This window comes from Cibotium barometz, chromosome 16 (assembly GCF_041138505.1).
Source record: "Cibotium barometz isolate CiBa-2024 chromosome 16, ASM4113850v1, whole genome shotgun sequence".
Lineage (NCBI taxonomy): Eukaryota > Viridiplantae > Streptophyta > Polypodiopsida > Cyatheales > Cibotiaceae > Cibotium > Cibotium barometz.
The window spans coordinates 49,727,133-49,753,175 of NC_141061.1; the positions used below are offsets into that span (position 1 = coordinate 49,727,133).

General features: G+C 46.6%; 1 protein-coding gene across 5 annotated transcripts in view; it reads left to right on the top strand.

Annotated features, from left to right (window-relative positions):
- LOC147630703 (DUF21 domain-containing protein At2g14520-like) overlaps window positions 1-26,043 on the top strand; it is a 112,107-nt gene that overhangs the window by 75,883 nt on the left and 10,181 nt on the right. The window contains exons 11-14 of one of the 5 annotated variants that reach the window (XR_015267699.1): window positions 13,522-13,573; window positions 13,679-13,979; window positions 14,100-14,199; window positions 14,296-14,813. Coding sequence is in view for 1 of the 5 variants with exons in the window: in XM_086810663.1 (XP_086666789.1) it covers window positions 13,527-13,573; window positions 13,679-13,979 (348 nt within the window). In the remaining 4 variants the exon portion in view is untranslated. Of the gene's footprint in view, window positions 1-13,521; window positions 13,574-13,678; window positions 13,980-14,099; window positions 14,200-14,295; window positions 14,814-26,043 lie in introns of those variants that run through there. The other 4 variants (XR_015267698.1, XR_015267697.1, XR_015267700.1 and 1 more) reach the window with 4 other exon arrangements.

Genomic DNA, 26,043 nt, shown 5'->3' on the forward strand with positions numbered 1-26,043 from the left:
ATTTGGGATGCTTATTTGGCTAGGAGGCTTTCTTATTAGTGTACAGGTTTGCATGGTCATGATCCTTTAGAGGATCTTTTGTGGGGTTTTTTTGGGGCCATAGGTTCTGTGTGAGCCATGTGGCTGGTGTACATTTTTACATATAATATAAAACACCATTTCACGAAGAGAGAGAGAGAGAGAGAGAGAGAGAGAGAGAGAGAGAGAGAGAGGTTATTAACATCCATGAGACTGCAAAGATGTTACATGTGATCCGTGATGTCAAGACAAGAAAAAAATTCTAGTTGTGAAAAGAAAAATACAAGGCCAATGTACTACTTAGGCCCTGAAGTACAATGCAGTGGGCAGCTCATGTGTCTGAACTCATAATGTGTTGTCCTCGTCATGGACTGAGTATCTGGGCTTGATGTCTGCTCCTTGCGGGAGTGCATGTCTGCCACCATAAGGAGTGCATCTCTCTAGATTAATGTGGATAATGCAGTCTATACAACCTGTTCCACTAAAAAATGCACAAAACAGGTTGATGGATTGGAAATTACATAGACCGATGCCTGGTTGTAGGCCTATTTTCGCTTGATCAGTTGGCTACAGCTAGTGCATATAAGTTGATTATTCCTCCCCCATGGATTGCTGAGCATGCTAACCAGCTTTGGTGGATATCTAAACCATCGCATTGGTGGAAAACATGCCTTAATAGAATTTGGAAAAATAAACTCCTTTTGAAACAGAGAGTCTTCTTGTGGAGATGCTTGGTTGGGGTGCTTCTTGGGGATATACTATTGGCCAAGGGACACATTGCCTCACCACACTGTTACAGGTGCTATCTTGCACGAGAAACGGTGCTTCATTTTCTTTGGCACTGTCTGTCTTCTCGTGCTCTTCTTGATAGGCTTTCTGGATAGACAGATGCCTGCTTGTAGGCCTATTTTCGCTTGATCAGTTGGCTGCAGCTAGAGCATATAAGCTGATTATTCCTCCCCCATGGATTGCTGAGCATGCTAACCAGCTTTGGCGGATATCTAAACCATCGCGCTGGTTGAAAACATTCCTTAATAGAATTTGGAAAAATAAGCTCTTTTTGAAACAGAGAGTCTTCTTGTGGAGATGCTTGGTTGGGGTGCTTCCTGTGGGTATACTATTGGCCAAGGGACACATTGCCTCACCACACTGTTACAGGTGCTATCTTGCACGAGAAACAGTGCTTCATTTGCTTTGGCACTATTTGTCTTCTTGTGCTCATCTTGATAGGCTTTCTGGATATTTGAAGGCTCGTTTTCCTCGGCATCATTTCTCCAAGCAATTCTGGCTTTTTGGCAGACACTTTGATAAGTTACTGGACTACGCACAGTTTCTTGCATGGACAAGATCTTGGGCACTATGGACTTTATGGCATGATAGAAATCAGCGAGTCTTTACCGACTGATCAGTTGATATCTATATCTATTCAAACGCTATTTGCGTGAATCTCTCTAGGATTCTTATTAAAGAGAATGCCGGGGAGTTCCTCGCAAGCAAACAACACACACACACAAGAGAGAGTAAGACACTGGATGGCTGAAATTTTCTTCTATCTTCTTCTCTTCTCTACCATACAGCTAAAAAGATAAGAGTACATACTATAAGAGAAACTACTCTCGTACAATAACATACAATGATCGGTCCATAGTGTGAACACTCGACAATCTCACCAACCATGCTAGTGGCATAACTGTGGAAGCTATCACCCAAGTGGGTTACCAATGTCTGCATCACTAGTTTTTAGCTCGATATCTCAACACTTATGCCTTGGCTGAGATCACGACTAAACAATTAGATGTGTGTTTCCACTGTTTCTAGCTTGTTCGTTCTTATGGGCAGCTATGGTTGTACCATACCTTGAGTGATTAATTAGATAGTGGTTTCACAAAAAAAAGGGAGTGCATTTCTCTGTTGCTGAAGCAAGTCCCACATCTGGAGCTGTCAGGTAGAGGGTTGGGTCTCCGGGATTGGGGAAGTCTAGCTCTCTTGAGGACATGTTCTCTCTCTCTCTCTCTCTCTCTCTCTCTCTCTCTCTCTCTCTCTCTGACCCCCCAAGTGCTTGGGGTGCTCACTTGGTGGGGGCATCTAGCCCTATCGTGTCAATCTGTCCCGATAGATCTCGTGTGGGCTGAGTCAGCTTGGGCTCGCTGGTGAGGGCCAAAAAAGCAAATTCGAAGGCGATTTGACGACACCTGAGCTGTGACCAATGGCCATCCTCATGTCATGGGACGTGTCTATGGAGATAACTTCTCAATAAAACCGTCCCAAGTGACCCTCAAGAAATGCTTCGGCGGAAAGCTCGATCGGTGATATCTGTGTCCGGTGTATATGGAGCCAAGTTAGATCCACACGGATGATGCGGTTGATCTTCTGCTGTCAGAGATTAAGAAAGTGGGAGTTCAAAATGAACTCAAAGGGAGAGAGGCGGTTCATCTGTGTAGCAGGGTTGGTTGTCCGGCCCACTAAAGTGGTGGTGCTTCTCTGGACAGTAAGTCTGGGAGTCCTCGACACTTGTGACACAATCTAACACTTACAGACTTTAATGTAAGCATAGATGGCGATCCTCATGGCATGGTACGTGTCTATGGAGATAACTTCTCAATAAAACCGTCCCAAGTGACCCTCAAGAAATGCTTCAGGGGAAAGCTCGATCGGTGATATCCATGTCCGGTCTATATGGAGCCAAGTTAGATCCACACGGATGATGCGGTTGATCTCCTGCTGTTAGAGGTTCAGAATGTGGGAGTTCAAGATGAACTCAAAGGGGGAGAGGCGGTTCGTCTGTGTAGCAAGGTTGGTTGTCCGGCCCACTAAAGTGGTGGTGCTTCTCTGGACAGTAAGTCTGGGAGTCCTCGACACTTGCGACACAATCTAACACTTAAAACAGACTTTACTGTAAGCATAGAACGATGCACAAGAATACTGTAAACATCACTTGTATTACTTCCAAGAAGCTGCTAGACGCCCCTCACTACACTGTGCATACCCAACAGTGGTCACAGTGAGATGGACAACACACACGATGGAATGGCACAATGATTACAGGACTCAATTAACAAGACAAGACGACCATGATGGAGCGAACTGGGACGAAAAGATGCATGTAGATTAGGATCCCCAGCGGATCGTTGATGTGTCTTTTAACGCCGTGGAGAGTTACACTATATCCAAGGATGCCATCGGTGAGTATCTCCTGTTGGAAGATGCCAATCAGCATGACAGTGCGGTGCCTGTTGGCGTGTGCACTTCCCATGTATCCATTGGTGTGCTTCTTGGAGATTCTTTGGAGATCTGTTGATCCCATTGGAAGATGCCAATCAGCATGACAGTGCGGTACCTGTTGGCATGTGCAACTCCCATGTATCCATTGGTGTGCTTCTTGGAGATTCTTTGGAGATCCGTTGTTGCAGCCATTGGATGGTCGAGCTAGGATGGCCCAAGATGACCCAGCAAGATGGGCCACGATGGTCCAGCCAGATCAGATTGGAACACTGTACACCCTAGGCACCCTTGGTGGCTACAAGTCGCCCCCACGCACAATGATCCAACCAGGATGGTTGAGTTGGACCAGATTGTGGAACACTGCACACCGACCCTTGGTGGCTACAGGTCACCCACCACTAGAGTGTTCACCGTCCTTGGTGAGCCAAGAAGAAGATGCAGTATCTGAAGTAGCATTGTAAAGAAACTGAATGCTGGGGGTTCCTTGGAGCCGGTGAGGTGCGCGTGATAGAGGTAGCCGAAGAGCGGGCGGTGCATGTGCCATAAGAGAGCGCCTCCTGAGCGGAGTGATTTGTCCCCACAATAGGGTTTGGGTCTGCAGCAGCAGCAGCACCGATTGAAACTTGAGGGACATGGAGGCGAAGAAATGAGGCAATGGAGTGGGAGAACGGAACGGGGGAGCGAGAAGATGCAGTGACAAGTGGATGCCAAAGGGATGTGGTAGCAGGTGCGCAGGGGGAGAGAGGTGTGGCAGTATGGCATCCAAGTGTTTAGGGAAGCCATGTGTGTAGGGGGGATGAGAGGTGATGATGCAGGAGGTGTGGCATGACAGGGCGAGTAGGGCAGGCGGCAGGAAGAGGGTGAGTGGTGCAGTAAAGGGGGTGCAGATTTGGCCAAGGTGATTAGCGATGGAAGAGAGGGCAATGGCTTGAGTAGTGCAGAAATGGCGGTCAAAAAGGAGTACCGATGGGGTGAGTAGTGCAGAAGGGTGCACAAGAGATGGCGATGGCTTGAGTAGTGCAGAAGTGGCGGTCAAAAAGCAAGGTGAGTATCGATTAGGTGAATAGTGCAAAAGGATGTGGGTGTTTGGTGGTCAAAAAACAAGGTGAGTACTGATAGGGTGAGTAGTGCAAAGGCTGTGGGTGTTGTGGTTTGGCATCCAACTGACTAGGGCAGCCACGTGTGTAGGGGGGGCGAGAGGCGATCATGAAGGAGGTTTGGCATGATAGGGTGAGTAGGGCAGGAAGAGGGTGAGTAGTGCAGTAAAAGGGGGGTGAATAGGAGATGGTGGGAGATCGATGGGGGAGGGGCGAGTAGTAGGAGAGAAGGGAGGCCAGTAAGAGAAATCAGTGAGTAGGGGAGCTGTTGGGGGGTGAATAGGAGATGGTGGGAAAGGGGGCTAGAGGAGAAGGGGGGGGGAGGGAGGCAAGTAGGAGAAGGTGGGAAGGGGGCGATTACGAGGAGTGTAGGGAGGCGAGTAGGAGAAATCGATGGGGGGAGGGATGAGTAGGAGGAGAGGGGGGGGGCAAGTAGGAGGAGGGGAGGGAGGCGAGTAGGAGAAATTGATGGGGAGAGGGGCGAGTAGGAGAAGGAGAGGAGGGAGGCGAGTAGGAGAAATCGATGAGGGAGGGACGAGTAAGAAAAAGTGGCCCAAAAAAAAGAAAGGGGGTGAGCATGAATATGATGGTGAAAATTCAACAACATTTTCAATATCTGCAGACAGACAGCCCATTATGTGGATGTTTGTGGCCGTCATTTGGGTGCCTCTAGTTATATTGAGTGGCCAGGCTAGGAGAGATGCACATCAATAGTTAGGCATTGGAAGACTCTCCGAAGTCTTCCCATGGATCAAAAAAATTGCATCCATCAACAGCATCTTAGGGGGAATCACATATGGATTGAGCAGATTGATGCGGCTATCCCCCATGAGTATCACCCCAGATGGCTGGGTGCTTTTTACAGGACATATGTACTGTTGCAGGTATTAACCATGCCAAACCAGGACCAAGAGGGAGATTACATTTACTATCTTGACTGGTTGGAGATTGATGAGATGGGACACCCATGACTTCATCCCTAGACTTGTCATCTCCACCCTATGAGAGTTGTGGGTCACTCAAGGTGGCATTGGTCTATTTGACTGTCATGTGCACAGTGTGTGGTGTTAGGATCTGTGGTGGATGTGTGCACTGAAAGTATCCATGGACCTTCCGCATGGGAACTTGTCTACAGTATCTATATCTGTGGTGGATGTGTGGACTGAAAGTATCCATGGAACTTCTGTAACTATTTGGTCCTCCTAGCTCTATTTCACATGATGAAACCCATGCCCGGACACCAGAAAGGTGGAAGAAGACATGGGGATAGGGTCCATAAGGTTTGATTAAGAAAAAGCACCATTCTTGGTCAAAAAGCAAGAAAAAGCAAAAAGTCAAACAGGGTTGACCGTGAGTCAAGGGCACCATTGGAAAGAGGAGATTGAGCCGGACCAAAAAGCTAAAAGGCGCTTTCTCAAAAAGCAGCTATAAGGCCAAAAAGCAAGGCCTTAAAGCCAGAAAGTTGAGTAATATTTTATTAATAGAAGTAAAAAGAACAAAAGCAAAGCATAAAAAAGCATGATGGCTTTTTGGCAAAATGCAAGGCCCTCCCCAAGTATAAAAGAAGCTAGAGCTCTCTTGTTTTGGGCATCAAGCTTGTGGAGAGCAAGGAGACTCTCATTTTCATCCAATCGTCGCCCCGCTGCCGCCGCTCATCTCAGCCCGGCCCCCACAGCTTAGCCACTCCAAAGCCATCGCTTAGCTCAGCTCGACCGTTGCCGAGGTCAACCACCCCAGAGCTGCCGCTGCCGCTCAGCTTAAGTTCCATGTTTCATGCCCAAGCTATACATCCAAGTTCCATGTGTAAGTTCCATGCTTCATGCCCAGTTCAAGCTTCGAAAGCCCGGCCGCCACCGCCGCTCAGTTCCGCCCGGCTGCCGCCCATCTTTCGAAGCTTGAACTTGGGCATGAAGCACGAAACTTACACATGGAACTTGGATATATAGCTTGGGCATGAAGCATGGAACTTACACATGTAACTTGGGTATATAGCTTGGGCATGAAGTTTGGGCATGAAACATGGAACTTAGACGTTGGACTTGACTTGGACTTGGACTTGGACTTGGACTTGGACTTGACCTTGGCCTTGGACTTAGACTTGGATTTGCATTTGGATTTGGATATTAGATTTGGTGCTAGCCGGGTGAGAGATACTTGTGGGTCTTCCCCGTGGTGTGCTCGACATCAGAGATCTTGTGCCTCGACATCGACATCGACATCGACTTGGATATCCTACATCGACATATTTGTTTGTTTTGTATTCATTGTATTGATCCTGGCCAGTGTTGTTGGAAATAAGTGCACACTAGGTGTACTATTTCTCTAGTCTAGTTTCAGTCTTTGTGTCTTGAGTCTAGTGCCATGTGGCACCTCTACATTTATCCCATAAGTGAGTCTACTCAATCTTGTACTTCTCACCTACAAATTGTAGGTGTCACATCAATGAATGTATCAATCTTGTGTCTTGTCTACACTCATCTCAAGGTAACTCTTTGTATTTCATTTGTTCTTGTTTCATTTCTAGTTTTGCTCTTGCTTTCATATTTTTCTACATGGTATCAGAGCAGGCTGCTCCTGCCGTGTATTGCCTGCCATAGCTTCAGGCCACCATTCTCTAGCTGCGCTCAGCCTGTAGGACCAGCCTATTCACACTCTGCACAGGCTGCGCCGACCTGAACAGCCTATTCACACTCTGCACAGGCTGCGCCGACCTGAATCTGCTGTCCCTGCGCCGGCCTGATTTCAGTAGCTGCTGCATACTTCTCTTGTTTTCGTGAAGCTACTACTGCTCTCTCGCTTGGAGCTGCTGCTGCCGGCCGTACTGTTGCAGCTCTTCTTTGGCTGCCTTCTTCATCGACTCAAGGGTGCGTATCATCTCAAGGCAGCTGCAGATCGACTGTCCTCCTAAACGAGCTATTTTGCTGCATTCAGTTCTGCCATTGCTTCCTCTTGAAGAGTCTACAAGGTACTGTGCATTGTCTCCTTCAGTTTGCTGGTTAGTCCTTTTCTTATCCTCATATCTGCAAACTGCTAGTTCCTCATGCTTCGATGGTCTGTCAAATGCTATGGCCTTGACAAGTGGTGAGAGAGCCGGCTTCTAAAAACAGTTTGGATCTTTCTTTCATTCATTTCTGCAATCTTGTAAGGGAATAGACACTGCCCTTGCATTTTAGCAAGAGGTAAGACCTTCCCACATGGCCTCTTCTACTCATTCTCTCATGTCTATCGACAAATTCAATGGCTCCAACTTTCATACTTGGCAAATCAAAATCAAGTGCCATCTTATGAAAGGTCGTCTTTGGGACGTTGTTCACCATGCTGCTCCCGAAGATTCCGACATTGAGCAAGTTATCACTTACGCTCCCACTGCCAAGAATGACAAAGCCTATGCTATCATCCTGCTCGGTCTTGGAGATGATTACATTCATCACATCTCCGACATACAGTCTGCTTCTCGAGCATGGATCACTTTGGATCATAGTTACCACGGAACGTCGTTTCGCCTTCCTGGAACGCTGGAACGCCGTTCCGGGCGAAGGCACGTTCCCAGAACATCGGAACGTTCCGCAAATTTTTTTTTTCTTTTTTGGGGGTTGTGTTTTGCTTGCAGAAATGTATGTTCATGTCTTGGGGGAGCAAATATTAGGAAGCATATTTGGCTATCCGTATACAAAAAGTTACATTTTTTTGTGTCATATGCTGACATGTCATATGACGTGGCGTTTCGCGACGTTCCCGATCCGCTCCCGTTCCCGTTCTAGCATCCGCCGTTCCCGGAACGTTCCCGTTCCGTGGTAACTATGCTTTGGATACCCTTTTTGGACCCCGTTCTAAAAACTCTAAGATTGCACTTATGATCTCATTCTTTGATCTATATATGCAGGAGGGAGCTACTATAGCCTCTCATGTCAATTATTTTCGCAGTCTTATGGTTCAGCTTGCTTCAGTGAAGTCCCCCATCTCCAAAGATATTGCTATTGCTGTGCTTCTCAAAAGCTTACCTGACACCTATGCTACTCTTGTTACTACCTTCAAGTATCACAATAATCCTACTCTTGAAGGTATCATCAATGCTCTCCAAGAAGAGGAAAGAACAAAACAACAAAAGGTAACTGACACTGCATTTTTAGCAAAGAAAGGAGGTTCTAAGGTAAGAAAGCCTTGCACCTAATCATATGGAGAAGGACTGCTTCAAGGCTCATCCATGCACCATTTGTGGCCGTGATAATCACCGGGAGAAGGACTGCTACTCTAAAACCTCTACATCAGCCCCTGCATCTACCTCAGCCCATGTTGCTGCAGCATCTACATCAGCAGATCTTGCTGTTCATTCCTCACATGATGAGGAGTGGGCTTTCTGATTACTTCACCTTTTCTTGTCTACCACTTTGACCACCGATGATGTAGGTCAAGGGGTTCTAGTGTCTTACTCATTATGCTTTTTGACCTCTCTCTTGTCCCTACCCAAGAGGCAGAGACTGCCCTTGAGGAGGGGATGTCTTCAAGGTCCATCTGTTTGTCTACAGTCAGTCTTCTGTCTATCTAGTCTTGTCTGTCTGTCTATCTGTCTATCAAATCTGACTGTGTCTTGTTTTAGATCCATCTTGTCCCTATCCTTGTGGACCCATATGAGGATATCACTTGAGGAGGGGTGTCTCAGGATCTTTTGTCTCTCATGTCTTGTCTCTCAGTCTATCAGTCTTTATGTCTGTCTTCTAGTCTTGTCCATCTTGTCTTCTAGCTTGTCTCTCAATCCTTGTCTAGTCTCTCTGTCTTGGTCTTATCTTTTGTCATGTTATAGTCTTGTCTTTTGTCTTCCTTCTAGTGTCCACTTAAGGAGGGTGTTGGAAATAAGTGCACACTAGGTGTACTATTTCTCTAGTCTAGTTTCAGTCTTTGTGTCTTGAGTCTAGTGCCATGTGGCACCTCTACATTTATCCCATAAGTGAGTCTACTCAATCTTGTACTTCTCACCTATAAATTGTAGGTGTCACATCAATGAATGTATCAATCTTGTGTCTTGTCTACACTCATCTCAAGGTAACTCTTTGTATTTCATTTGTTCTTGTTTCATTTCTAGTTTTGCTCTTGCTTTCATATTTTTCTACAAGCGTGCCCGTTGATTGTTCTTGAATAAATTCTTGAAAGGAGACGGGGCATGTTCCCCGCTCAATGTGGTATACTGTGCAAGATCCCTATTCCCTTCTATCTCTCCCCTTTCTCTCTCTATATCTTTATCTCTTGGACACATAGTTGAGTCTGTCACTGCATGCCCCACTGGCCTTACAGTGGTATCAGAGCAGGATTTCTCTTGAAGAAACTTTCTTAGGGTGACAGAGGGAGACCAAGGGCCTCATGTCGAGAGCAGAGGGAGACCAAGGGCCTCATGAAGGGAACAACCATGAGGTTGATACAGAAATTCTTGATGGGAACCAAGGTCATCAGAACAGTACCATGACTTTCAGTAGTTTATATGATTTTTCAGATAATTCCTTGCTTGGAGAACCAAGAGGGACTAGGACCAAAGAAGGGGTCAGATATTTGAAACTTTATCAATGAACAAGTCACTGAGGCTGAAGGAGTAGAATCTACCAAAGCTTATCTACGAGCAAAAGGAGTTACCATTGGAGAAGGATCTAGAGCTACCTAGTCTATTTCTCGTGGAGAAAATAGGGAGGCTATTTCTAGGTCAACTTTTTTTTTTTCAGATTTTGGGACAGGTAAGGGAAAGAAAGGCAAAGGAAATTACATCAACCGGCAAGATGGACTTCAAGCCAGGAGAGGAGAGCGTCAAGTTTGATGCTTTTCATGGAAAGCAGGATACCCAGAAAGCTTTATCATTTGTCAAGCAATTTGATGCTGCTTTTGGAGATGACGACCACTTCGAAAAGCTAAAGCTTTGCATGGTTCGTATGCATTTGAAGGATGCCACTCTGAATTGGTGGCTAAAAGTAATACAAGAAGGGACCGAGCCAAAGATGTGGAGCGGCTTCAAGACTTAGTTCAACAAGAAGTTTTTACCTGCAAACTTTGGAGCTGATGTGCAAAAGTATGAAATGTGATAAAGCAGAAAGTTGGTGAGAATGTGGCATCGTCCCTTCACAACTTTTCAACAATCTTTTTTGAAGTTTACTTCTTATACCCCCATTCCATCACTAATGGAAATGCGGAAGTCTGTCAATGGATTGCAGCCTACGCTTATGCAAGCAGTTTACATGGCGGGACCAAAGACACTGGAAGAAGCTCAAGACAAGGCTTTTGCAAAGCCGAGACCTTGGATGGACGGCAAGACAAAGAACGACAATCGGAATCCATTTCAAAAGAAAAAGTTTAAAGACCGATTCTCGTCAAGAAGCCGATTCTCTCGAGAAGAAGGATGGGAGTGGAGACAAACCCCCACTCTTTCGAAGAAGATTGTCCTTCGAGCAACATGAAGAATATGCCAAAGAAGGGAAGTGTTTTCATTGTGGAAACAAGGGACATATGATTGCAAATTGTCTTGTTAAGCCAAAGCAAGAAGCCAGAGAGATCAGAAGATCATAAGATTGACATCATGCCAGAAACCTCACCTTCTAACAGGCCTCCTTATTGAGTGAGTTAGGCTCAACAAGAGGAGATTAAGAAGCGAGTGACCAAGCTTTTGGAAAAGGGTTTGATTCGACCTAGCTCATCACCTTTTTGCTCCCCAGTCTTATTGGTTTAGAAAAAGGGGATGGCTCTTGGCGTATGTGTATTGATTACAGGGCTCTTAACAAGATCACTGTAAAGAATAGGTTTCCTATTCCTAAGATTGATGATATCTTGTATAGATTGGATCATAGTAACATGAAACTTTTGTCCGTTTCGTCGTTTCGAAGGTTTGGTTTGGTTTGGTTTGGTCTGTTTTGGACGAAACGGAAAGGTTTCGAAATAACACTTCTTATATACACATACCAAATTTATAACATAGCCAAAAGAAAGATGAAGATGCATTCATGATTTTGGGAGTAGGTTTTTTGGTATTTTTTCAAAATTTGGGCAAGAAAAGGAGAGAAAGAGAGGAGGAAAGAAACAAGTTGGAAGGGAAGAGGGAGGTGAGAAGAAAAGGGAAGGAGGTGAGAAGAAAAGGAGAGAAAAAGGAGGAGGGAAGAGGAGGGGTGGACCGTGGAGGAGAAGAGAGAAAGAGGAAAAGGGAAGAGAAAGAGGTGTGGAGGAGAAGAAGTGAAGGAGCGAAAAGGAGGAGTGGACGAGGAGAAGAGGCGGAGCAATAGGTTGCAGCCGAGAAGAAGCATCGGATGCGTGAAGTGGCAAATGGGCAGCAAACAAAGATGGAAACAACGGCAAAAATCGCAATCGCAAAAAAAAAACCTTCCGCTCGTCTTTTTGACCTCACTTTACATTTGGGTGAAACACAGTTTCAATGGGCAGGTTTTGTTTTGTTTCAAAACGTTTCGTGCCAAAAACGTTTTGTGTCGTTTCGAGAGGGCAAAACGGATTTTTATGTTAATTGGATGGAGCCTGTATCTTTAGCAGGATCGACAAGCAAAAGTGTGATGGCTTTTGGGCAAAACGCAAGGCCCTACCCAAGTATAAAAGAAGCTAGAGTCCTCTTGTTTTGGGCGTCGAGCTTGTGGAGAGCAAGGAGACCCTCATCTTCATCCAATGGCCGTAGTCGCCACTCAGCTCAGCTAAGCCCGGCGGCCACTCAGCTTAGCCACTCTAGAGCCGCCACCGCTTAGCTCAGCCTGGCCGTTGCCCGGCTCAGCCACCCTTGAGCTGCCGCCGCTCAGCTCAGCCTGGCCACTACCTAGCTCAGCCACTCTAGAGCCGCCACCGCCTGCCGCTCAGCTCCGCCGCCGCTGCCCGCCTCCGCTAGCTGCCGCCTAGCCGCCGCCCGGTGGTTGCCCAACTCTGGAAGCTTGAACTTGGGCATGAAGAATGAAATTACTTATGGAACTTGGATATGTAGCTTGGGCATGAAGCATGGAACTTACGCATGGAACTTGGATATATAGCTTGGGCATGAAGTGTGGGCATGAAACATGGAACTTGAACATGGAACTTAGACGTTGGACTTGGACTTGGACTTGGACTTGGACTTGGATTTGGACTTGGACCTGGACCTGGACTTGGACTTGGACTTGGACTTGGACTTGAACTTAGACTTGGATCTGCATTTGGATTCATTGGATTTGGATTTGGATATTAGATTTGGTACTAGCTCGGTGAGAGATACTTGTGGGTCATCCCCGTGGTGTGCTCGGCATCAGAGATCTCGTGCCTCGACATCGACATCGACTTGGATATCCTACATCGGCATATCTGTTTGTTTTGTATTCATTGATTGTATTGATCCTGGCCGGCGTGCCCGTGGATTGTTTCTGAATAAATTCCTGAAAGGGGCTAGGGCGTGTTCCCCGCTCAATGTGGTGTACTGTGCAAGATCCCTATTCCCTTCTATCTCTCCCCCCTCTCTCTATATCTTTATCTCTTGGACACATGGTTGAGTTTGTCACTGCAGCCCCGCTGGGCTTACAACTTCCGCATGGGAACTTGTCTACAGTATCTATGGTGGATGTGTGGAGTGAAAGTATCTATGGAATCCCCCCCCCCCGGCGAGGTTCTCCTTGCCACAAAGTGCTTATAGGTGTTAAATTATTGGTAATAAATTTTGTTGAACATCAATCCAAATTTTTCTCATTTGTCTTTTTTCATGTGCTTCATACCTCCAAGGTATTTTATTTTATAGATTATTGCGTTTCTTAAGAAACCCAATATCCAAACCTTAGCCCAATCTTTTTGTTGCTCGTTCCCATTTATCTCCAAAACCATGCATGGCGACTCAATTTTCAACACCATAAATCAATTGTTATCTTCCTAGTCCATGCACTTTGACTTTTCGGACAAGATATGTTTTGAAAAGTAAAATACTTGATTTACATAGTCTTCCTACAACTTGCCGTTGGCTACTCTATAGTTTTGTACTTTTCAGTCCTTTTTTTGTGCCACTGTGCTTGATGGATGCATATGGATGAAGTACCAATGTTTCATGGACGCTTGTGGTTTTATGTTAGCTGTTACATGCACACAAAACACACACAAGCATGAATGCACGCATGTTCTCACACACAACACACATGCATGTACGTATGTTTGAAATATTCATATTTAGAGCTTAAAATTGACTCGAAATTGGTTTCCTTAGTGCAGGAGGAGATTTTGGATGAGACAGATGGGTATATTGACGTGCATAACAAGTAATAGAAGTGCTATGGCTCAAATAAACTGTCAAGATTATTTAGCTGCAAACTTGTGTTATGAGTCAAAACTTACCTCTCACTGATTGAAGTTAATGTTTGTAGGATAAAGGTGAACATGTTGCCACCTGGAGGAATGTCACCTATGTCATCCCTCTTATCATCGTCTTTACCAACAGCTATAGTTTCTCCTTTGCCTTCTTATCAGAATACTTCTGCACTAACTTCACCAATAGCAAGTTTTCAGCCTACTGTGGTGACAGACTCACCATTGTCATCTCACTTACTGGCACCCAAAACGACACCCAGAGTGGCCTCTCCAAACACGTCACTCCCTCCATCACCACCACCAAATATATCAAACACAGTTGGACATATCGTGGATGAAAAAAGCAGCATGCATCAGGTAAGATATGTGTGAGTTCATAGTAAGACTCTGTGTTTCTGTCATAATAGAATTTGGTTTAGATATGTGGGATAGTAGATTTTTTTGCAATAATGTTCTACAAATTGGGAAACCCTGCAGGAGCCCCTTGTGCAACATGAGAAGTCAAATCATGGATGATGCATCAGATTTGGCTCAGGGTGGTGTAATATATAGTTATATGAATGGGGATTGGTATTAGGTAAGTTTGTATATTACATGCTTGGCACCTTTCAAGACTTTCATGGGAGAACCTAGAGCATCCCTTGAGAAGCTATCTGTCTGCTATCTCCTGCAGTTTGTGTTGTTGAATGCTTGGAATGAAAGAATCAACGAGTGTCTGGGTGGTGTTTTCCTTGCTGCACGTGTGCTTTTGCAAGAGTGCCTCTCTATGCTAATGAGTCTCATGCAAGTGGAGATCAGCACATCTTTGGTCCTCATATTCTACGGTTTCTGTAGGGGAGTGAACCCAGAACCTCTCTCTGAACAGGCATTGATAATGCTCTCGAATCTTGTATTATTCTGAACGATGGAGTTTAGCATGGTCCTCATCTCCTCCTGTGTATTATATACTGTGCGTACCTGGCGGGCACGGGCTCGGAGCTTTGTACACTCCCTTGTGAGATCCACCTTTTAGTGTGTCTACATGGAATTTTTGTGACGTGATCCAGTGTGGATGGGTCAAATGGAAATATTGCATCGTATTAGTAATAGATACCTTCAAACTCTTTGTTGTGTATATCACACTTAACTTTATAGAGCTTCAAGGAGAGAAGGTAGGAGTAATAGTTGACGACTGTGTGCAATCAGTTTGCAAAATATCTTGACTCTCCCTGCACCTATGTGGCTCCAAAAAAAACTCTTACATTATATCTTTCAGTTGGAAAATCCGACTCTTGTTCACTGATCATGGTGATTTATCTTACAATTTTACACAAAATTTGAAAAAACAAAGCATAGCATATATAGTGAGATAGCAACCAAGAAGCTCAAAGTTGTGTAGAGAAACCAAAAGCTTAGAGACTACACCCATTAGAATGTAGAGAAATTAACTTATATACAGAAGAGAGGACCTCTCAAGTGTAGGACAATTCACACCTACTTCTTCACTTAATAATCTCTACATCTAAGACTATTTACGTTCTAGTTTTGCCTTAGTCACTAATGCTTCATTCTGGAAGTCAAAGCATGTCATAGAATATACACTAGTGTTGGGCGTCCAACGTTACAAATTGATTCTTACATTAATGACCCAAGTCATGATGAGTTCCTGCACTTTCGAGTGTTTTGAATCTGCCTTTTGCCTTTATGCCATTATAAATTGACCTTGAGCTGCACTTGCTATTTGTGTCATTCTAATTGCCCTTGTGCTGCCCTCACTAGCCATTCTATAGACCTTATAGGCATTGTGTCAACAGGTGTCCTATTATCAAAGCCCATGACCTTAAAATGCACCCTTGAGGCTTGAGTTGACCATTGCAGAAAAGTAATCCTTTCATTCCCGTTGACCATCAATGATCACTAACCAATGCTTTCTTCCATGACAAGTTTAATTAATGAATCAACCCTCTGACCATTGTTGACTTTAATGGGTATTTACTTGGTTCATGCTGAAATTTGAAGGCCTGCCCTCTACTTCAATAAGAAGGCCGGTAAGAGACCTTGTCCTTCATTACCTTATTTTTGAAGCCCATTAATCAATGTACATACGTATGTGTATATGCATTAAGCACATGCATGTATGCATGCATCTAGGTAGGTAGGTAGTTAGGTATATGCATATGTGTATACTGGTTATATCATCCTCTAGCCTGTTGATGGTCTTCCTCAGTAGAGCTTTTAGCATTAAAATCTTGGACGAAAATTAGGCCCTCTTTGCAAGAATAATTCAAGGCATCTTGAAGTATGTCATGTAAGAGAATTTCAATTTTGGGAACATCTTGAGGCATTTTTTCTCTTGTTGTGCATAGACAGAATCAGCAGGAGGAAAGTAGTGCCTTTGCACAAAAAGGCTAGAGAAGGTTTCCAAGTCCTCTTTCTACAATTCAATGTAGCCTGGTAGAAAGAGGTTAGAATGCTATGTGATTGTCCACCAATAGTTTCTCCGCCTCTCAATAGACTGTCCCTATGCTTTAGGAAGATAAGATTGATCAGCGTACAGGGGGGAGAAACCATCTCAAAATAGGGAATGAAACCTACCCAGAACTCATGATATACGAGACATCAAAAAAGGTAATGGTTCTTCATCTCTCTCTTTTTTTGGTATGTACTTTTTATTGTGTGTGTGTGTGTGGTGTGAGTGTGTGTGCAAAATTGTGAGTGAGAGCTGCCCGTGCAGCGCTGTCTGCCACCCCTTGCTGCTTCTGCAGTGCCGGCCTGCTGCTTGCTGCTGCCTTTGTAGCGCCTACTGCTTTCTACCGTGTGCAAAATTGCGAGTGAGAGCCGCCCGTGCAGCGCTGCCTGCCACCCATTGCTGCTTCTGCAGCGCCGGCCTGCTGCTTGCTGCTGCCTTTGTAGTGCCTACTGCTTTCTACTGGCCCGGCTGTTCTTCATCCAGCAACTTCTACCTCTCGTCATCTCTGCTGTTGCAGCGCCTACTGTCAACCCTCGTGGTGTGTCCTCCTTTCTTTCGCCTGTGCCTGTGGCTGTGTGAGTGTGTGTGTGTGTGCCCGCTTCTTTGTCTCTCCTCATCCGATTGTGTTTAGTAGTTTGCCTTCTCTTTTGCTTCTTTTTTCCTCTTTGCTTTGGCTCTCTCCTCTTCTTCTTTGTTTTTGTCCCCGTCTTCTCTTTTAGTTTTGTGTGTTTGTGTCTGCTCGTCTTTTGTGTTTCTTGTGTATATTGCTTGTGTTTTTCCCCTCTCTTCCTTCATGGCCCAATCTATAGCTACTTACCATAGAAGGGAATGATCCGTTGATCCCAAACGCAGACAATTGCATTCTGATTTGCAGCCTCTCTGTTGTGACAATCCTGAACTGCAACAGTTTTGCAGATATCTGACAAGAGTGGGATGTGCCTGTGCCGGATTTTCATTTGAAAATCCTAGGTCATGTTCTCTTTGACCTTGTAAACGAGACTATCTCAGAAAGCAGTGATTTCTTTTTTCATTGGTAAAATGCTTGTTGCGGTAGATGTTGGTCAATGTATAAATGCCATGCTTGACGGATGTATTGTGGAAGGGGTTTACTCTCCAGCAAGAGGTTTTTATGAGGCGATTCTCACTGAATCCAAGTATAAACATCATCCTTGTTCTTTGGACAACAAATGGTGCATGTTTACCCTTGGTCGCCCACCAAGGACTATCAGAATTTTATTAAACACAGGAGCCTTGTGTGGGTGGAAGTGGTGCATTGCCCGGTTTATATGCGCCCTACATTGCCTTTTTTGGCTGAATCGTTGGGTAAGGTTGTATGCTCTCCAACCAATGAGGTGACAACTCAAAATTCCCCTTCGTGCTTCCTCGACGGCATCACCTATGGGCGTATAAGTAAGTGTCTACGGGCTGTGGAAAATCAGTAACTATGGGAGGATCTTGGGTCTAAGTGCAGTCGGGGGAAAAAAAAGGTTGTATGTACTCCTAGATCTTCTGGCAGTGTAAACAGATTCTATATCCTTTGGGATACAGATAAACAAACCCCTGATAGGGTAGCAATGGATGATGAAATGCAAGGAATCCCAACACAGAAAGTTTTCTTTAAGCTTAAATGGGAAAATTTTGTAGGTTCTTGCTTCACTTGTAAAAAGTTTGAACATTTGCAATCAGAATGTCTGTTGCTTTTATTGCCGCCACCTGTTGCGGCCATGCCCTCTCCTCAAATTGCTCCTATGCCATCACTACAAACTCAAAAGGGGAAGAATGTCTGTTGCTTTTATTGTGGCCACCTGTTGCGGCCATGCCCTCTCCTCAAACTGCTCCTATGCCATCACTACAAACTCAAAAGGGGAAGAATGTAAATCATTTACAGCATGCACATTTGGATAAAGAAAAAGCAAAAGTTGCCTCAACCGGCTCTCATGCGATGAATGTGAAAGATAAAGACAAACCTGACTCTGATGCATAGTAGACTCCCAATAAAACAATAAGTCGTCAACAAAGGCCTTTGGTCTCCTGAACTGGATTGAAGGGGCTTCTACATCTGCTTCGACTAACACGGGTGCTTGATACTTCAGGTAATATTACAGTAGTAGGAAGGATGTGGGCGGCAGTAGTGAGAGGTGATTATTTGTTCAGACAAGATGTAGAAAATTCGATGCACAAAAATATGATTGATGCTTAAACTGCAGAATGTTCTGTATACGGAGTAAGATGTTCTCATCCTGCAGGTGGACATAGCTAAGGCCTTTGATATGGTTCACTAGGACTTTATAGCCTAGGTTATGGATAGAATGGGCTTTTGGGCCTAGAATGAAAAATGTCATCTTTTGGCTTTATGAAGAGGGATCAACTAAATGCATTTTGGATGGAGAACTATTAACCACATATTGGTTAACACATTCCTATGACAACTATGTTCGCACACTTATATAATGGGTGTCCGTACTATATTGTAAATCCCATCATTTGATGAGGGAAACACCCTAAAGACGCTCCCAAGTATTGAGCTTTAAAGGGCAAACAAGAGGATCTTGGTCAATTGGCCAAACCATAGAGAAAAGCCTTGTACTATGTTTTGGGCGCCCCGGGTCACTTACTCTTGGGCAGCCTAGTGGGAAAAAGACTTGGAACTATAAAAGCCAATTTCTCTTGTTTGTAACTCATTCTCCCATTTGTGCAATAGAAGTGAAGTGTTCTTTCTCTCCCTCTCTCTTGCAACTCTAATCTAGCATGTGTGGTGTGCTTAGGGTTAGGGTTTGGGAGTGATTAGTGCCAATCACTTGTTCCCTCTTGCTTTCTCTCTCTCTCTCTCTCTCTCTCTCTCTCTCTCTCTCTTTCGTGATTAGGCTAATCAACGCGATTCTCTTCCGCGGAGATCTCACACGATCTTCGTGAGATAGCTTGCATCACCCGTTGGATTAGAGCAACCGCCTCGGTGTGACAACGAGTGCGGGAGGACGGCGGTGACGAGAGGTTATGGTGGAGCTCTTGAGCCATGCTTGAGCTCGGCGGAAGTTGGAGCTCTTGAGCCATGCTTGAACACAGCGACTTGTGCGGAGCTCGAGCATGGCTCAAGAGCTCCACCGTAGCCACTCGTCACCATCGTAGCCGCTCAAGAGCTCCGCCGTAGCCGCTCGTCACCACCGTCCTCCGCACTCGTCGTCACACCGAGGCGGTTGCTCTAATCCAAAGGGTGATGCAAGCTGTCTCGCGAAGATCGTGTGGGATCTTTGTAGAAGAGGATCGCGTTGGTTAGCCTAATCACTTAAGAAAGAGAGAGAGGAAGCAAGAGGGAACAAGTGATTAACACTAATCACTTTCAAACTTTAACCCTAAGCACACCACACATGCTAGATTAGAGTTGCCAAAGAGAGAGAGAGAGAGAGAGAGAGAGAGAGAGAGAACACTCCACTTCTATTACACAAATGGGAGAATGAGTTACAAACAAGAGAAATTGGCTTTTATAGTTTCAAGTCTTTTTCCACTAGGTCGTCCAGGAGTAAGTGACCTGGGGCGTCCAAAACATAGTTACAAGCCTTTTCTCTGTGGTTTGGCCAACTGACCAAGATCCTCTTGTGTGTCCTTTGAAGCTCAATACTTGGGAGCATCTTTAGGGCATTTTCCTCATCAAATGACGGGATTTACAATATAGTACGGGCATCCATTACATAAGTGTGCGGACATAGTTGTCATAGGAATGTGTTCGCCAATATGGTTAACAAGAACTTTCACCCTCACTGTATCTTGGAAAATCTATTTGGTAGGGTTGTTTGCTTAGTGCACTATTATATGCCATCGCGACTCACCAAATGCTCCTTTACATGGACAAATTTACACGAGATGGGCAGCTACATGGTCTCTCCATGGCGGATGGTACACAATTTGTGGTGCAGGCATATGCTGATGACTCTTTCTTTTTTCCCAAGAATACAAAGGCTGATGTGAGGACTCTCATGAAAGCACTGTCCCTCTATGGTTTGGCTTCAAGATTACTGTAAATTTTCAAAATCAGAGTTGCTTTTTTGAAAGATTATGATTGGCATCAGCTTTTGTGGCCGGGTCAGATCCTCCCACCCAGAGAGATAGTCAGGCATCTGGGTTATCCCATTGGTTGGAAGTTGTCCTTGAAGTATAAGACTCAATGGGTGATGGCCAAATTGCACTCTAAAATAGAATATTGAAAATTTTCTACATGGCCTCTACATGTGCAATTGCGTATAGTACAAGCAATAATTATGGCATATCTCTAGTTCTTGATTAGTGCTCCCCTCCATGGAGCTGAGTTTGTACTTCACCAGCATGGCTGTTTTCATAGTCACAGGGGACGGAAGGGACGACAGCTTGCGACGCCGTCTTGGGACACGTCAGAAACGGGGACGGAAGGGGACGGTCGGACGTCCCCCTGGAGGCGTCCCTCACAAGGGATGGGGGACGGGGACGGCTGCTAGCAGGGAACGTTGTGGGGGATGGACCTGTGGGGGGATGGTAGGGAGCCGTTGCGCTCTGCAACAGTTGTTTTTTTTTGCCCGTTCTTTGGCCGTTTTTGGCTGTTTAGGTGGCGGTTTGGGGATGCCTTCCCCTCTTGCCACTTGGGCCTTGGCTGTTGAGGCTTGGGCCTTGGTCCTTGCCTCTCTCTCTCTTGCCTTGGCCTTTGAGGCTTGGCCCTTACCTCTCTCTCTTGTCTATCTATATAAGAACAAGGCTACAAGGCTACAAGCACACACACACACACACCTTAAAGCAACTCTCTCTCTCTAGTCTCTTGAGTCTTGAGTCTTTGGCACTTCGCAAGTTTACTCATTGCTCAAGCCTCAAGCTTCAAGCGGCAAGCCACACTCTATGGGTGTATCTGCTCTCTCTATTCTCTCTCCCTCAAGCTTCTTCCAACTTCCAAGTTCCAAGCCTCTCACACAAGGCTCTACTCTCTCTCTCTCTCACCTCTCCCTCAAGCCTCTTGAGTCTTCCAACTTCCAAGCCTCTAGGCTTTCACACAAGCACTCTAGTCTCTAGTCTCTCTCTCCCTCAAGGCTCAAGGCTCAAGGCTCAAGCCTCTCTCTCTCTCTCTCTCTCTCATCTTCTGCTCTGGCTCTGGCTCTCTCTCTCTCTCTCCCGCTGCCCGACTACTCGCTCGCATCTCTCTGCTCGCTAGTTCGCCTCTGCCCGCCTCTGCTCTGCTCGCTACTTCGCCTCTGCCGCCCCTTTCCACAGTTCGCCTCTGCTCTGCTCGCTAGTTCGCCTCTGCCCGCCTCTGCTCTGCTCGCTACTTCGCCTCTGCCCGCCAGTTCACCTGTGTAAGCCATTTCGCCTCTGCCGCCCCTTTCCATAGTTCGCCTCTGCCCGCCTCTGCTCAGCCATTTCGCCTCTGGCGGCTCCCCTTTCCCCACCCACCCTTGCTCAGGCCCCCAAGGCAGCAACATAACTCTCTCTCTCTCTCTCCTCCCTGCCTGTGGGAAGGACTGCAGAGTGATTTGGAGGAATGGCCCCGAGTCTCCAAGAGAAACTCGAGGCCCTCGAGATGGCAATGAAGGCACTAATCAAGGAGAACAAGAAGACAGCCGATTCCAACCTCAATGAGGTGGAAAACAAACTACATCGGCACATCATAGCTCTCGAAGCACGGGTCACAAACCTCGAACAAGAGAACACAGCACTCAAGGAGGAGGTGAGTGCATTGAAAGTGGAAATGGTAGCCATCAAGAATGCTGAGAAGGAAGAAGGGGAGATCAATGACAACACTCTCACGGCCATCAAAGAAGAGATCTCCAAGGAGATCACCAAGGACATGGAGGGAAAGCTCGAAGCCAAGCAATCAGGATGGGTCAAGGTGGTGAAGAAGAACATCCGAAAAGAAGTGAGGGAGGAGACTCAAAGGGAAGAACACCAAATCATTCACACCACCATTGAGGAGGAGAAGATGAGGCATGCTCGCCGCCTCAACATTCGAGTCACAGGTATAGCCGAGACACCCGACTCCACCCCCGAGAAAGATGGACAGCTTCTATGCATGAAGCTCGGCTACAAGGAAGAGCACCCTCTCCCCTTCACCAAAGCGTGGAGAGCCGGGAAAGACTCAACACGCAAGCGAGCCCTCATCCTGCAGTTTGCAGGAGAGATGGAGAGGGTCACCTTCATGAGGAAGAGGGTCGTACTACGGGGTTTAGAGGGAGCTCCTATTTTCTTGGATGATGATCTCACGAGGATGCAGCTTGAGCATAGGAGAACTTGCATGCCACGAGTCTTACACGCGAGGAGAGAAGGCAAGAAGGCCTTCTATCGAGATGGTCGGGTCATCATTGATGGCCGGCCCATGGATTAGCGGTTTGGGGTCTATGGGACACAGACCAGGTCACTGACAGAGATACACATGGCAGTATGGAACTGTAATGGTTCACTATGGGTGCAGCCTGGACGACTGGAGCATGTTATGGTGGGGAGAGACATCATACTTCTGACAGAGACACATCAGAGCCCAGAGAGAGGGCTACCTCGAGTAGAGGGATTCCAGTGGGAGTCAGCATACAGGAGGACCACACGCCAGGGTACCTCGAGAGGGTCGGGGGGAGTAGCAGTCCTATTCAGACGGGAACTACAGGGGAGACTGAGAGTGGTAGCACAGGATCCAGAGGCTAGATACATGTGGATCAGCTTACAGCTCTCACAGGACAGGGTTATATACATAGCTTTATGTTACTTTTCTCCATCAGGATCCTCCTATGTCATTACAGAGGACATGCCACAGGAGGAGGAGACAGGAGCCTCGCCATACACTTGTCTGTCAGAGGAGATTATGCATTATTCTACACTAGGGGAAGTATTTCTTACGGGCGACTTCAATGCCCACACACAGAGCAGACAGTGTGAGGTGTATGACTATGATGACATGGAGATCCTCCACCCTGTGGATCCAGAGGAGATAGGGGCTAGTCGGGCATCAGAGGACACTGGACCAGATAGAGGACATTATGGGGACCACTTACTAGAGTTGGGAGCCAAGCATCGTCTCGTTATTTATAACGGGATGCTACAGTGGCCGGGATCAGGAGGGCTGACATGCTTTCCACATGGGGGTCATACACGGACCGGAGGCACGGTGGTAGACTACATTATGGGGTCTTTGGAGGCATCACAGCTTGTCACCTCATTCTCCATTCCACCTCGTCCTATTGGGGCAGATCATACATACTTGGCATTTTCACTAGCCGGATCACCAGTATCACCAGCCCCCCACATACCGACGCCACACACTACCATCTACTTCACACATGACATGGCAGACATATACACTGGCAGAGTAGAGGATGGGCTCCTACTCATGGATCCCCTGGCACCTATGGATACCATTACAGCCCAGCTCGCATCACTCCTACACACGGCTGCATTACAGAGCTTCCCACATCGTGTACACTCAGGAGAGCCTGCGAGACCTGGGACTATGCCCCAGAACAGATGGTATGATGACGAGTGCAGAGCCCTATACTCACGGCTGCGCATACAGAGAGCCTTGGGAGCCATCACAGAGCAGGAGTCGAGGAGAGAGATGAGGAGACTTACTCGCCGCAAAAGGCGGGCCTTCGCAGAGATACAGGAGCTAGAGATCTTTCATTTCTTCATGAGTAGAGATAGCCCTGTCTCATGGCGGCACTTTAGAGAGCCCCGGACCCCGACACCTATTGCAGACCCACAGACATGGCACACATATGCAGAGGGACTATACCATGCCCCACAGCAGCCACCTATACCTCAGCCACAGGAGCCTCGACCTACCACAGCTAGCTTCTTTACCCACTCGATGGTACAGGAAGCTATCCGCCGCCTACAGCATGGACGGGCCGCCGACCATATGGGCCTGCAGGGTGAGCATCTCATATATGCAGTAGATTCTTTAGCTCCTTTTCTTGCACACCTGTTTAACAGGGCACTAGCAGAGGGTTTGCCTGCAGAGTGGACGATGCATACCATTGTGCCGATTCACAAAACAGGGGATATGCTCGATCCGAGCAACTACAGGACGGTTATGGTTGGCCACGTGTTGGCCAAACTGTATGGTGCAGTGCTGGAGCAGGAGCTTAGCTTATATGCTGAGCGAGCAGGTTTACGCTCATCAGGGCAGGCAGGCTTCAGGAGAGCTTTCTCTACCACCGACCATGTATTCACTTTGAGATGTATGATTGATCAGGCCAGAGTGAGGAAGAGAAAGCTCTATTGCTGCTTCGTGGATTTCCGCAAGGCATTTGACACAGTACCACGAGAGAGGCTCTTTCAGCGCCTGCAGTCTCTTGGCATACCAGCAGATATGACATGGGGCATCTATGCATTATATGAGCAGGTTTTTGGGCGAGTCAGATGTCCAGGAGGCATGTCCGAGACTATTGCTAGCACCATTGGTGTGAAGCAGGGATGCCCACTTTCCCCCACGCTATTTGGGTTATACATTGATGAGGTGGCTGACTTCATTACACGGGGAGGCGGAGATGGAGTTGATTTAGCAGGTACCTCAGTACATATTATGCTCTATGCTGATGATATTGTATTAGTGTCTGAGTCTCCAGGTGGTCTACAGCAGCATTTACATGCACTCCATGATTTTTGCACACAGAGGGGTCTTACTGTGAACCTTGGGAAAACCAAGGTTATGGTCTTTCATACATCGAGACAGGGCAGGAGTCAGCTGACATTTACTCTCGCAGGATGCCAGGTGGAGGTGGTGACATCATACGTGTACCTAGGGGTTACCTTCTCTGCAGCAGCCACACGCTTCACCATGGGTTCAGCAGCCAGAGCTAGATTGACACGGGGATATGCAGCATTGGCTATGCTAGAGAGACAATGCCACCAGGCGCATTTTCAGGAGCCCCGGACGAAGGGGTGGCTATTTGACACATTAGTCACACCGGCATTGATGTATGGAGCAGCGGTATGGGCGCCAGGCCTTGCTACCCATTGGTGGACACAGATAGAGAGACCACAGGCCCTCATGATGGCACGCATGATACGCAGCAAACCGTCAGTACCTCATGACATTATCCGAGCAGAGTTTGCTGCGCCTCCTATGATGGTAGAGGCCATATTTCAGACTATATGCCTGCTAGACAGATTCAGAGAGATGCCACAGGACAGATTGTCATACAGAGCTTTTGAGGCATCTAGACAGCTGGCTGAGGCAGGAGACAGAGGATCATGGTATGCACAGGTCACACATTGGTTCTCACAGCATGGCCTAGACATGGATCATCTACCACCATTCCAGTATGATAGGGATGCACCACATATCCGTCTCTCTCATAGTGAGAGGAACAGAGTATTGAGACAGGATCTATGGCAGCTCTATACACGAGAGACATGGATATCGCCTACACAGCCTCTTCCACCGAAGATGCTATACTACAGAGATCACTTCATGAGTATCACTGATGATGGATTTATAGAGAGGCCTAGATACATGGAGGGCTTTTTATCACACGGCTCCCGAGTGGCTATTGGTCAACTCAGAGTTTCATCACACCGATTGGAGATTGAGACTGGCAGAGCAGCACGGATCCCCCGAGAGGAGAGGGTATGCAGATTGTGCAGAGAGGAGGTGGAGAGTGAGGAGCATTATGTATGCAGATGCAGAGCATATACAGCCATCAGAGAGAGATATCCCATTCTATTCAGAGAGCCACGTTCCCTACGCCAGATCTTTGAGGCAGCAGACCAGCGCATACTGGGGAGATACATTCTAGACATACAGCGCCACAGAGAGACATTATTACAGGCTCAGACAGCTCCAGAGGGGGGGAGACAGACACAGATTACTGCATTTTTTCAGAGATCCATCCCCCTCCCAGCCCCTACACGGCAGGGAATTACTCTCCAGAGAGCAGAGACACTTAGAGCCCGCAGGAGACAGAGGGCACCTGGCTTTCGGACACCACGCCTATACCAGAGAGAGATGACAGAGATCAGAGCTCAGTT